The 14,985-nt window shown below is 37.0% G+C and overlaps 1 protein-coding gene across 8 annotated transcripts in view; it reads left to right on the forward strand.

The window, feature by feature from the left end:
• Window positions 1–14,985, forward strand: part of Malrd1 (MAM and LDL receptor class A domain containing 1) — a 725,534-nt gene that overhangs the window by 677,562 nt on the left and 32,987 nt on the right. For 7 of the 8 annotated variants that reach the window (XM_087207225.1, XM_087207223.1, XM_087207221.1 and 4 more), the window contains 2 exons: window positions 14,244–14,323; window positions 14,414–14,510. In XM_087207225.1, coding sequence (XP_087063351.1) covers window positions 14,244–14,323; window positions 14,414–14,510 — 177 coding nt within the window. Of the gene's footprint in view, window positions 1–14,243; window positions 14,324–14,413; window positions 14,511–14,985 lie in introns of those variants that run through there. The other variant, XR_015449658.1, reaches the window with a different exon arrangement.

Raw genomic sequence — 14,985 nt, forward strand, 5'->3', positions numbered from 1 at the left:
CCCAGGCCCTCCAAGGGGAGATTTCAGGAAATCTGGGATGAAAACACTATCCTTAGAGAATATGTGGGAATATAACTATTCACATGCAAAGCATTGTAAATAATCAGAGAGTCCCTGGGCTCTGGAGGATAATAGAGAAACATAGAAGCTGAGAGGTAATGGAGATAATGAGAAAGGAAGAGAATGGAGGGAACTAGAAAATAAACAGTCTTGATTATTAGATTACATCATTTGTTGCACCAAAGTTCCAAAGCTAACTAGACTAAAAATTCACTTGGTGAACAGACAAAGGATATTAGAAATATTAACCCCCCATTTGTGCCGAGCCCTAGCAAAATAAGGGAAAAAACTGAGAGAAAGAAAGACATGGACTCTAAGGTGCTGGGATGAAGTTAGAAGCCCTGGAAGCTCTTTTTTGGGGAAGGTTATTGTATTTTGTATTTTTAAATTATTATTATTTTTATTTATTATACGTGTTTATAATACACAGTGACTACTTTCATTGTCGATATTTGGTACATGACACATCCCGATTCATGTTTTACGTCCCCTTTCCCCTCCCTGTTTTCCCTCTGCCCTTTCTCTCCTGGTCCCCTTCCCATTTGTAGGAGATGGCTCCTCCTGTTTCCTTTTATCTATCTTTTATTCTGATCTATATTTATATTTTAGATTTTTCATATGAGAAACACCATATGGTATTTAAGCTTGTGTGTCTGATTTATTTCACTGAACATTGTGTTCTCAAGGTGCATCCATTTTCCTACATATGACTCAAATTCATCCTTTTTTGTAGCAAGTAGCACTCTATTGTATATATAAACCACACTTTATTTATTCAGTCATGTGTTGATGGATGCATAGGCTGCTTTTACGATTTGGCTATTATTAATTGTGTTGTTATACGCACCAGTATGTATGTATTGCTGTAATATGTCTTTAACTCTTTCAGGAAGATACCTAAAGAATAGCTGAGTCAAATGGTATTTCTATTTTTTGTTTTTAAAGAAATTCTCATACTGATTTCCATGATAGTTTTACCAGTTTTCATTCCCATAAAGAATGTGGGAAGGTTCCCCCAAACACAACACACACCCAGCCTCGCCAGCATTTGTTATTGTTTGATTCCTTACTGAGGGCCATTCTTTGTGGCATAAGATGGAATCTCAGTGTTGTTTTTATTTGCATTTGTCTAATGGCCAGAGATGATGCACATTTTTCGTGCAAATTCTTGAAGAGAAAATATACGAAGCAATCCAGATCAACACAAAGGTACTGCCAGCTGCAAACATATTCTGAATTTTTTTCATTTGCAAGGCTCTCTTTACAAAAGAAAAACAGAATAATGGTTTATCTGGGATTTTAATTTCTTCCAAAATTACATTAAGAAGTAGTTAAAGAGTTTAGGAATTAGACACGAAGCATAGTGAACTTAGGACATGAAAAGAAACTGGACCACTAACTCCAGAAAAAGAAAAAGAAAAACACTAAATTATGAGAAAACTTATATATTATTGGCTTGGCAGTGAATAATACTATTTATTTAGTAATAATATTATAAACTCTGCATATGGATTTAAATATATTGAATGGTAGAGTGCAGCTACTAAGAGACAGTAAGGGGACGCGGGTTATGTGTGTGTGTGTGTGGGTGTGTGTGTGTGTGTGTGTGTTTGATTCATCTATTTCACTGGTATATCTAACACTTTCCTATACACTATTTATTAAAAATAGAGATCTGCATAGAAAAAACTAAAAGAAATTGCTGTTACTTGTCTCTGGATCTTAAAACTTGTAGCAAATTTGAATTTTTAATAATATTTATGCAATACTCTAATGAAAATATAAGTATAACAAAATGATCTCGATCTCTCTCTCTCTCTCACACACACACAGAGTTATAACCATAGGCACTCAAAACTTCCTGAGAATGCACTACAGGTTTCTAGTTTTATTGCTTTCTGAAGTCAGAAATCATTCTGACTGTGCACTTTCTTCTTTCCCCTCCAGCATTCCACCCCACTGTGCCAGGTTTGCAATTTACTTTCCCTCAGATTCCTGTAAGAGATTCCTTGTCAGGTCGTTCCATCAGAGAACCTGAAGGCCAGCCTTCCCTTGCCATGTACCCTATCTTCTCCCTGAAGAGATCTTGCTTCTGCAATGGCTATGGAACTCATCTCTTCCTCTCTTCCCAAGAATTTCCTGTATGCCATTGCTGTCTTTATCAAACACCAGCCTCCCCCCTGAATTATCTAGTGAATTACCAGCAAACACTCTTGTAGCTATAACCTTAAAGAAAAATACAAGCAGCTCTCCCTTACAAAAAAAAAAAAAGAATTGCTCTGAAATTTGTTTATTTATTTATTTATTTATTTATTTTGGACCGAGGATCAAACTTGGGACCTTGCGCTTGCGCAGGCGACAGAACGACTGAGCTAAATCCCTGGCTTGAAATATATTTATATAGTTTAGGTAGAGTCACTGTCTATATATGTTACAAATGCTTACCATTGCTATGTAGAATGATGCATATCATCACTGTTGTTCTTATACTCCTTCATAGGAAATTTCCTACTATTTTAACATTCTTCAATATCAGCAGGAGACTGGACCCAGGACCCTGCTATGGATGCTCAGGTCCTGTTCTTTATAAGATGATTTAGTATTAGCTTTTAACCTGTGCACGCCCTTCAGTGAAGTTTAAAATTTTAAATCATCTCTAGATTAATTCAGTACCTAATACAGCATAAATTTTAGTTAAATGGTTATGCTATACTGTTTAGCAAAAATGACAAGAAAAAACGTCTGTACATGTTCAATACAGACAAATTCTGTTTTCCAGATATTTTCTATGTGTATTAGTTTGAATCCATCAATGTGGAACCCATGGGCAGAGAAGACTAACTCTTCTCATTTGGGGGATTTTTGCACATCATCATGTGAGATCACTCTGTCTTATCGTTCTGTGGCCCTATTATGCTTGACTTATGAAACAGAGATATATAGCTTTATGAAACAAATTGCTTAACCTTCATCTTTTCACATACTTAGAAATATGCACCTCTGGAAATTATTAGAAATTTGACAGTTTATTAAAAATTTGAAGCAAATCACTAGTAAGTTGATGGGGATGAAGAAATATCTTAGGAAAGTTTTCATTAACAACAAAGAGATCTGATTATGCCTTATTTAATGTGTTTAGAAGAGCTTATATAACATGAGGATTATTCACTGACAGCCTGAAATCACTGGTAGTTATTTGATGAGGAAATATTGCTGTTGGTAGTCTGTTGGAAAAGTAGAACAACAGGTTTTCTGCTATATTTTCATTTCTTGCCCACAGGGCCTTCCCTCCATAATACAAATTGATTTGCATCTTCTTTATGGATTAGAACTACATATCAAGGGAAGAGCAGTTGTTTTAAATCCCACAGTACAATGTACTTCCATTTTCAGGTTGCTAGTAATTTACCTAGGATTTTTGACATATGTAAATGATGTTGTTCTCAAGATTTCTTGTGGGCATAATGCTTGGTGAGGCTTTATCATCAAGCAAATATTCCCTTATTTTCTGAATGTTTGTGTATCATGTATAGCATGAGAATAACCTGTTCTTGAAACTTTGAAAGAAGAGAACAGATTCAAGAGGCTGATGCAACAGGTCACAGGTTCTAGGACAGCCTGGGCAACCTATGAAGACCTTGTCTCCAAATAAAAAGGAGAATGGGCTGGGGATTTAGCTCATTGCTAAACTTCGCCTGGGTTCCATCCACAGTACTACAAACACACACCAAAGAACAGCCTGATTTGCAGCATGTTTTAATAAGGCTTTAAAAAATATCATACATGTTATTGAAGTACTCTGAAATTCTACTGCTCATATTACTTTTATAATTCATACTGTCATTACAAAAGCATTCATTTCATTCAGGTCTTCAGATGTGTGTCCACAGAGTTTAATATATATTTGGTGTGTGTATATATGCATAATATATAAATATAATGTTCTTACAAATATATTTTAAATATATACATGTATTACACAAGGGTACGTTAGTACATGTGTAGTAACAAATACCACAAACAAAAATACTGATAAGGAACAGAGCCTTAGAGGGGAAGGATGAAAGCAGATGATGTGTCTCAGACTTTTTGATTATGGCCTTTCTGAGGGTGTGATTTGAGCCAAAACCATAATTCTGTGTAAGTGCAAGATATTCTAAGACATGAGCAGTGCTGCAGACTGAGGTGCAATGTCAACTTGATTGACTTTGGGATTCACTGGAGGGAGTAGTGGGCCACACTTCTGGTGTGTCTGGGTGGCTTATGAAGATGTGGCCTTGAGGTGCATGTCTGGTTTCTCATCCCTTCTTCATTGGCACTGTTCCTCTGCTCTCCTTCTTAGCCGCCATGAACTAAGCATCTTTGCTCCACCAGGTCCTTCTGCCAGGAAGCCACACCCAACCACAGACTGGATCCCCTGAAAGCATGAGCCAAATTAAACCTCTCCTTCTTTAAGTGGTGTCAGGTATTGTGTCCAACAATGAGGGGAAAGCTGAGTAAAAAGGCAAAGTGTACCTGTCACAGAAAACAACAAACAAAACCACTGAGGCAACAGAAAGATTATTGTGTTTAGGGAATTGCATTGAGGCAGGAGATTAGGGTGTGGCAAAGCAGCTGGGCAAGCAGACATGACCTGTCGATCATGGAGATTGAGGACATGAGTAGTATAGCTTCCGAGCCCTGCACCTGGCACCAATCAGAAAATGCTATCTTCAGTTCTTCTGGTACAAGATCAAGCAGGTTTTTGGTAGGACGGCCTAGATCTGTTGTCAGACTGGGAGTATAAATGATGGCAGCCATTGGCTTCATGATCCTTGCCTTTTTGCTTTCTCACTGGCTCACTCTGCAGGCAGAGCATATTTCCTTTCCTGCTATGATCGGCCCTCACTCACTCTTCAGAGCACTTCTTTTTACAGTACTTTTTCTCCCTTCTTTTCTTACCTTTAATACCTTTAAGAAATATAGAGACTCAATACTTTGTTTCCTGTCCAATTCTTTGTTGAGGACACTGAGAATCTGGAAGGGACCCCTGACTGCCCACAGCATCCCAGTAGGACACTGACAGCATCACCTTATCTTTAGTAAATTCAGAGGCCAGAAAGCAGATGGTCTGAGGAACTGTGGTGCCAAGAACTTAGGGCAAGACCGGTCACATAGAAGGTGCTCAACAATGACTCAGTAAAAAAAGAACACCGTTTAAACTTCATTCTCAGATGAAAAGTCATGGTGCTGGCTTTGTATTGCACAAGTAAAAGGATTTGTTTCTGTATCAACAGGTCTAAGTGAGCCTTAGACCTGCAGTGTCTCAGCCTGGCCTTGAAAGTATTGTACTTGATGGAAATTCCTTCCGGACCCCAGCAATTCACTGCCTCTTCACATTTTTACCTTTCCCATGTTGTGTTTTGGGTGTCTTTTCATGTATAATTCAATGTGAAGGTGAGAACATAAGCCTGAATAGGGGCTTGCTAGCAGTAAGAGTTCAGTATATAGATTTAAAGGAGAAGTCTTTTGGAATCCACATGAAGAAAGTTTTCAAAAGTCTACTTTTACTAGGACAGCACTCCACAGCAAAAATTTCATACTTTAACCTTATTCATCTTTAAAAAAAACACTAGTCTCCATTGATTTGTAGCCCTTTTTCAATTGCCCAGTTTGTAAATTATTTAGTTTTCTTGTTATTTCTTTTTCATCTGTTTCCCAACTAACTCCAAGGAAATATTACTTCACAACACCTGGAAAAAAAGGAAAAATGGAAAGCTGAAAACTTCAACTTCAGGAACTTTTTTTATTAAAAAGAAATTTTTTTACTATCACTTCACCAACCTGTTTGAACAAATGAGGAGCAGAAAACAATTTTATCTTCTTTATTTCTGTTCCAAAGTAATTAAAGTTATTTTCACTGTGCTGAAATAATTGCATAAAATATATAAATGTGTTTCCACCCTACATTTGCAGTTCTATCAACTTGGCTAGCAATTCAAGTAGAAATTGCAATAAAAGCCGCACAGAAGCATGCAGTTTGCATTTTCAAATTATCGTCCCCTAAGGATGGCATCTGATAGTTTATGACCTGGGGTTTTTTGTTTTTATGAGAAACTGGACTATAGTGTTTCATGCAGTGCTTATGGTACAATGATTAGAAGACAAAATGTTCAGAGAACCTGAATTCACTACTCACAAAGCTGTTACTCACTAAGCTTCAATTTCCTCCATACATTGGAACTAATAACACTGAACCTCAGGAGGATGAGCTCAGACAGGGCTTTTCAAATTGCAGCCCCAGCCCAGCAGAGTCAGCATCGCCTGAGAATCTGCTGAAAATAGCATCCTTAGTCCACTTCAGACCCATTGAATCAGAATCAGCTGCGGGCCTCAGCACGCTGTGTTTCAACAGATTCTCCAGGTGATTCTGACACATGCTAAAGTTGTAAATGATGACTCTAATGGGTAAGTAGATAATATATGTACAAAATAAAAGTGCCTTAGCTGTAACACATTATCCCACATGTTAACTGCTGTTAGGGTAATGAAAACTAATAGTTTCAGCAAATATCTGTGTGGAGATGGGAAGTACTGGAGCATAAAAAGTGAACAAATAAGCACCTTGCCTTCAGTAAATTTATAGCTGGAATTATTTCAAAGGAAGACAGTTTCAGTGCTGTGGGATTAAAAGCTGCTATAAGGGCTCTCGGTGCCCCTGGACAAAGTTAGTGGGTCTAAGTTAGGCTGGGTTACCCAGGATTTCCAGGGGTGAATTACAGTCATCTCAGTCTCTAGGAGTCAATCTGGGCTGCCCTGATTCAAAAAAAGTGAACCCGACTCTCAGCCTGTGAGAACGGGTATCATGTGAGGTCCTAGAAGTAGGAAAGAGTACATCTTTTAGGTACAGGAACTTTGAATAAATTTGGGGAAAAGGGAAACCCTTCTGCACTGTTGGTGGGAATGTACACAACCACGACAAAAATCAGTATGGAGATTTCCTCAAAAAACTAAAACTACAAACTCCATTTGACCCAGCTATTCCCCTTCTAGGTATCTTTTTAAAAGACTTAAAGACATCATATTAAGTGATCTATGTGTACCCATGTTTGTAGCAGCATGATTCACAATAACTAAATCTTGGAAGTAGCCTATTTGTCCACCAACAGATGAATGAGTAAAGAAAATGTGGTATTTACATACAATGGAGTACAACTCTGCCATAAAGAAGGATAAACTTGAGTCATTTGTAGGAAAGTGGATGTACCTTGAGACCGTAATGTTAAGTGAAATAAATCAGACACACAAGCTTAAATATTGCATGGTTTCTCTTATATGAGAAACCCAAAATACAAATAAATAGCAAAATTAAAAATAGGACTGTATCTTTCTCAAATGGGAAGGGAATCAAGAATTGAAAGGAGCAGTGAGGAACAGTAGGAGAAAGGAATGAAAAAGAATGAAGATGTGTTACGTCCAAACTCCCCACACGAATGTAATCATTGTGTGCTGCAAGCATGTATTAATGAAAATAAATTTTTAAACAATTTTAAGAAGAATAAAGAGTTTATAAGCCAGCAGAGAATTGAGATCCAACCAGCTAGGCCATCTAGAGGCCAGATCAGAAGGTCTCTGGGTCCCCCGCATATGGACAGCACACTGCAAGTGCCGGGAAGGTGCTGCAGGCTTTGGATCAGGGAAGGAATGCAATGTGACACCAGTCAGTCTGGAGGCAGGAAAGTCACTTAGCAGCCTGTCCCACCCACGAGCCAAGTGGCGGCGAGGACCTTTGGTCACATGGCAAAACCAGGATGGAGCGGGAGGAAGTAGGTTGGAGACATTTAGGTGGCAAAATGGATGTGACTTGGTTTACTGAGATGAAGTGCAGAAGTAGGTAGGGAAGTTTGTAAGTATTTAAACTAAATCTCTTTTAAAAGGTAAAGTTCATATCTCTTGCAAAAAGATTCTTCTCTACATTTCAAGATGGGCTAAGATTCCTTTTGATTTTATACTTGTTAGAAATTATATAACCAAATGTGCTGTCGTCATTATCCTAAATCAGTGAAAAAATATTGGATGACTTTATCTCATTGACAGCAATATCTTTTAAATTTGAACACACAAACATCACAATTTGTATGAAAGAACAATGCTCCTGTTTTAGCACTTATTTTACTTCAGACTTACTCGAAAAATTATGAGTAAATAAAAAAATTATTAGTTTAGATGTATTAGAACAATTCACATTATGTAAATAACCACAGTAAACCCTCTGCTGGTTCCCAACAAATGAGTCCATGAACACATGCTTTGTAAACGTGAGCTTCCTCATTTGCTTTCCCTGGCAGTGAGACAAATGAGCAGGGCCTGCACACGAAGGATAATAAAAACAGGAAGAGTTTAGTTCCAGGTATTAATGAGTAACGAATGGGTGTTCCCAAGCACACCCAGAAATGAGCTATTTCAATAACTCCTCAGTTACAACCTGTTAATAGCAGAAGACCTGTAAGAATCTAGGATAGATTAGGGTGTTGGCTGTGGCTGAAAGAATCCGATTATATTTTATTTCTCCTTTTCTCCTCTTCATGTTAAGAAAAGAGGCCCTAATGCATAAATGAAGAGGGATGTTTATCTTTCTTTTTCAGGTGTGCTGTACCCTGTACTAACAGCACTAATATGCTAATGTACTAATATAATACATGCTGGAGCTAATTAGTCATGGGGGAAATTAGTCCAAGCAAATTAATCACTGGTGTTCACGGTGAAATTTTGGTTTCTTGTGGCTCAGAGATTATTTAGTGGCTTCTACTGCATTCTCATTTTCTGTTACAATAAATTCAACCATGGTGATAAGGATGGCTTGTTAAGGGCCTGCCTTAATTTTCCCACTCATTTCCCTGGTAGAGTCTTGGCGCACAGCCCAGAAAGTAGTGCGTCCGAGCGGAAGCTGTCAGGCTAAATTGCCACAACTTTACTTCCTTCCCCTTTGGAGCACTTCCGGTGCTATAGAAACCTCAAGCAAGTGTGCAGAAGGCAAGCACTGTATATCTTCAGCTCACGGTATTTCTTCCTTATCTATGTGACTACATCAAGAACCTTGAAGTGTATTCATACATTAAAATGTGTTTTTTAAAATGGAATTATTGATAAGCCATGAAATCAGAGGTCCGGCAAAGACTTTTTCTTCTGCCAATGTCTTCCCTGGTGATGAAGGAGTTGGTAACAATGCTTGTCAGATCTAGCTCTCAGGAGAGCAGGACTATTATCACATGGGCCCATAAGGTTGGTAGGAAGAGTCAGGACCAGGACTTTCAACAGAAAGCAAAAGACTGTGTAGTGAATGGCTCAGCACGGCGCTTAACAATCTGTAGTGTGTTTTCATGTGCACTGTTTCAGGCAGTTCTTATGCTTGTTCTCTAAGTTATGGTTCCTTGTAAATAGGAACCTGAAGACATTTGATTCTCCCACAGCCAAATAGCTAGAAAGTAGTAGGATCTGGCAGGAAATCCAGGTGCCTTGACTTCCTTTCCTACTCTTCCAGACACCTCAGCCGCCTTCTTTACACCTCAAGATGTTTCCGGGTGAGGCTTAAAGGGATAAATGGGCATTTTCAGAAATTTCTCCTGCTAGTGTTGCTCTCCTAACAGAAAAAAAGATAAAGCCAACTACCATTATTTGTAACTATAGTCCAACTTTAGGAAGACCAGAGAAAGTAAGTGGGGACTTAAAGTTCAATATTTTATACCTTCATTTTCTCGATGATATACTGGGGAAATCCTATTTTGTAGCATTATTGTATTGCAAATAATATATTAAAGCATTTAGAATCTTGTCTAACACACGGGGAGGTGCTTAATAAAGATTTCTTTTGGACAGACTTTCTAAATTGTTTTCTAAAGTACAAATTATAAATGTGGAATGATACTGGGTCCTCCTAACAAAAGTAATAGATATAAATTTAATAGCCATAACATGATATTAAAAATAGCTGACAAAAATAAGACAAGCCTGTCTTCTCTTCTAAAAATCTGTTGTAATGTATTCAAAATATGGCCCTCTCCTAAAGAGATTTTCCTCCTACAGTCTTCAAAACTATATAATGAAAGAGTAAGTACAGCTGAAAAAATATACTATAGTGAAGAAGTTTGAAATCTACAGGTTTGTTTAGTATCCTAGCAGCAATTTATCTTTGAACAGATCTCTACAGACCTCATCGTGTGTGGATGATTTCTATATACTTGAATGACCAATTTTTCTGAAATATTATTGTATAATAGATATTAATACTTCAGTTTTTCGAGAAACTGTGATTTACTACTCGACATGTTCCATCAATACTCAGGTGAAATTGCACATTTTTCACTTGTATTGAAAAATAAGGATTCTTGAACCAATTTTTCCTCATTTCTTTTAACCCTTTACCTTATATTTCACTTTCTACTTTTTATCTTGGTTATTTTCAAATGTATTTTTGCATTTACTTTTTAGCTCGTGCATCTACAAATTCTCAAACATGTTTTATCCATCTCTTTATCCTGAACTTTGTGTGTAGTAGACATTCATTCAATATTTTATGAATAAGGGATTACTAATTTAATGAAAAGAACAGTAAAGAACAAAATTGAAGCAAACAACTAAAAGTTGTGTGTTTGTGTGTGTGTGTGTGTGTGTGTGTGTGCTAGTAATAGAAGGCCCAAAGCAAAATAGTCAATAATAGGGGAATTTGCTTACTTGTGAAACTAAATGTCTAATTTCAGAGTAGGCTTGGAACATGAACTGACAGAAGCAACTGTGATGCCATTAAAGTTGTTCCTCCTTTTTCAGTGATTTCCCAGTCTCTTTCTATTAGTTGATTTTATCCTCAGGATGGTTTCTGCAGCAAAACAGTTAACCAGATGACCATTTAAGCTTAATAGAGCTAGATCCTTCCTCTTTCACAGCAGAGCTGAGGAGGGGATGTCACTTACCAATCACAAAATTCTAGATCCTCAAACTGAAGTCCATGTCCATTATGAACCAATCCATGCTTAGTAGGAATGTGTGTGGTGATAGATGTGATCCTAAGCTAAGATTATACCCAGGAGAACTGGAAACCACTAGAGGTCAGATTGGATTCACTTCCAACAAGCCAAGAGAAAAGCTATACAATCTGATGAAGTATTAAGAAGAAGGCTGATTGGTAGAATGAATTTGGAAGAGCTGCAGCTTGTAGAGCTGATTGGTCAGAGGTTTGAATGTCCGATATTCTAAAAATAAGGTTGAAATGGCCCAATGTTAGACTGAGAGACAAATGAAATGTGCTAAAACACAACTGCACATAACTCAAAACACAATTTTCCTCATACACTTTTTCACACGGGTGCTCTCTGAATAAAAAATAAGTGATTCTTTTTTCCTCTTATGATGCCTAATAGTTCATTTTAGCCTTTTAATTTAGTAAAAATGATCTAAAGATTGATTATGAAAATATGAGAGTTTATAAAACTTCAAAGTAATTCTATCACATCTAACATTTATTTCCTTTCTTCTTGACATTAAAACATACAAACAAAACAACCCCCAAGCATTCTAATTTAGAATGATATATCTTAGACTTGGTATAGGTATTATGTGATATTTATGATCCTTATGAATTTATTTGGCTTTCACAAGAGGTGAAATCACACCCTTATTCAGCTTTGTTCTTTGTTTAGTCATGAAATAGCTAAGTGATTACATATAAGGGCAATTCTAATCCTTAATTGCCAAGCTAATAAAGTAGAACTTGTCATCCTATATCTTTAGAACTATTTCCTAGCCTCAGACAATTATAAGGCACTCTAAGACACTTGACCAAACCCTCCAGCCGTGCCTAGGATGTCCCCACCTGCACTGGTCTTGCTTGTTTGGCAACCACATAACCAAAGCACACTGGATTCCCCTCCACAGCTCTTTCACATCCCCTGTCCTACTTCTTCCCAAAAGAACCTTCGGCCTTCAGCTCCAACAGTACACGAGTACCCAATACATTACTAAAAAATGATAACAAAAACAAAAACGTTACCTGCAGGATTAAAAATGTTCATTGTTTTCATTTATTATGCTAATAATGCTGTATTAATAAAAAATAAATAGTTCTGTAAAATATCTAAGCTTCCCTATCCAAAATGCTTGTAAAAGATAATGGAGAAAATGAAAATGACTCTAGTAGTTTTTTTTAAGATATCTTAATGATATTTAATAAAGATTTATGGTCATTTTGGAAGAAATGAGTCCACCCAACTGTAATTAGAAGGGCAGGATTTTCTACTTTCCCTTCCAGCTCTCGGTACTCAAGAGAGAAATTTTTTTCCCTGTTGTTGCTCAAAGAATGGGTGGGACTTCAGGGTACCATCCTGGCGGGCCGTTAATGCTGTCCTCAGCATCGCACTTCAGGGGCTCAAGACCCACCTTCATCAGGGAGAATTTAACGAAGCCCAGAGTCCATTACTACAATTACTTTCCGCACTGGGTTTTCCACAGAGGAAGTTTAGTTTGGTAAACAATGATGACAATGTATGTTAAATAATATATCGTTTCTCTCTCCAGCCCAGGAAGTGTTTCTCCCTTCTCCTCTTCCCCATCCACCTCACAGGTTTTAAATAAATATAAATATATAGGCCAGGGATTTAGCTCAGTGGTTCTGTTGCCTGCCTCGCAAGCACAAGGTCCCAAGTTCGATCTCTGGTACCAAATATATATATATATGTATATATATATAACCGCGTGTAAGGGTGGGAGAGAGAGAGAGGGAGAGAGAGAGATATGACAGACAGATAGACAACAGAGGTGGATAGGGTATGATTTTTTAAACTGATATCCCAAAATACTTTCCACTGGAACTTATTTTAATAGGCACATTCACATACATACCATTTTTCCAAGATGGAAATGTCTTTAGACTTTCAGTCTAAAGAAATCCAATTAACTCAGAATGAAATTGTCTTCCATCTTTAGCCTCACCGGTGTGCACACATGTGAAAGATTGCCATGGAGAATTTGTGCTGTCAAATGAGGACTGACACTGATTACGTCTTAAGGATTGTGAAAATAAAAACGAAATACTCCAATTCTCAATAATTCTAAGTTATTTTAATCTAAATTTCAGAAATATCAAAACAAGTTGTTTTCAATTTTTACATTTTAAAGAATATTTACTTAGCAAAAGAAGACATTCTACTGGGCCTCAGAATATCTAGATTTTTTATATTTAAAGAAGCTGATTGCTTTTGGGATGAATTGTTTTTGAGCATCCCAATTTTGAAATTTTAAAGAGATTGAAAGAAAATGCACTTGTGTTGAATAAGCACTGCTCTGAACACACAGCTTTTAAACACATATAGTTGAAAGCTAGTTTTTAATCCTATATTGTCTAGCATTTCCTGTGAACATGGCAAGAACTTCAGCCAAATCCACTTTAACTTTTATTTTATTCTGGTAAATAAGTGTATATGCATAAACTTTCACACACACCATACAAAAACATACTGACAGAAAAATTTTGATGTATTTACCATTTAAAAATAAACCGGATCTCCCTAGAGAGATAAACTAGTCTCCAATTCTGAACTTTCTGAAAACCAAGCAAAGGTAATGGAATCCTAGCGGGGGTCTGGACATTTTTTTAGTAATACATCAAATAAAATTATTAATCTGATTCCAAATCTAAGTACAAGAACCCTCATCCCTTTATAATGAGAAACAAATTTTCTCTGCTTTGTGTTTATGTTAATCTGTAATTTGAGTACACTCTATTGGTTGCCAGAAAGAACTTAAATGTGTTCCCTGCCAAAAAATGTGATAGCTTTTAGGTTTGGGCCAAATGAGAAATAGTTTAAAATGATATTGGATGCTGGTAAAAATGAGACAGCATTTGAAAACACACACACACACACACACACACACACACACAAAAGGAACATCTGGAAACCAAATTCCCATCTTATAAAGTCAAGAAGGAGATGAATATTTTTAAAAATCATATTACACAATAATATGAAAATAATAAAATTTAATTTTGCTTTTGTTTTGGCTTAGCATTTTTGGTTTCTTATCACTTACCCATATTACTCACTAGAATCTCATTGTTTACATCTCTCATCCAATCCAATGAGAATTCTGCTCAAATATGTTTCCACTTTACTTTTTTACTTGCTGGCAGTTATTGTATTTTATCTCATTTCCAGATGTCCACAAGCATGGAAAGGAAATAGATGCCACATCAAGTTCAACCCTACTACTTCCGATTTTATGTACGCTCCGAATAGTAAGTGACATGCCTAAGCGAATTGCTTGGTTTGTGGTCATTAATATATTTTACTGCATATTTATCTTTTCAACTGGTTTGGAATTACAGACATATGGATCCTTCTGGGTATTGGATTTGCATTCCTGATGACTCATATTACAATAGCCATTTTGTGTTTCCTCGCAAACAGAAAAGTATCAGTAAGGTAAGCAACGTCTTAATTATTGAAAGACACATACATGGCAGAACAACATTCTGAAATATTTCACTTGCTCTATTTTCTTTCTCTATATATTGTATGCATGAAATTTTCATGTTTCCATAGTTTATTTTTTATTGTTTGTTTTGGGGGGGCAGAATCTGGAGCTACCTAACAATAATGACTCTTAATTTGTTAGGGAAAAAGAATTAAGTTTACTTTTCAGATCATTATTAGGGACTTTTGAGGCATAACAAAAATAGAGAAGACTCAGAGGCTGATGCATCCCATCCTGGCGGTGCCCAAGGAAGGCAGAAAAACTCCTTACTTGGCTCATAAGGAGCCTGTCCTCTCCTTATGAAGGAAACACTCACATCCTAAGCAAAGCCCAAGCAAAGGCCCAGAGCTGCTGTGTGGGAAGGAACTCTCCAGACTGGGTTTAAGCATAACCGAGAGCCCCTTAGGATCCCTACAGACAGCT

This window comes from Heterocephalus glaber, unplaced genomic scaffold (genome assembly GCF_053883595.1).
Source record: "Heterocephalus glaber isolate CG9 unplaced genomic scaffold, H.glaber_assembly_v1.0 deba00000768, whole genome shotgun sequence".
Lineage (NCBI taxonomy): Eukaryota > Metazoa > Chordata > Mammalia > Rodentia > Bathyergidae > Heterocephalus > Heterocephalus glaber.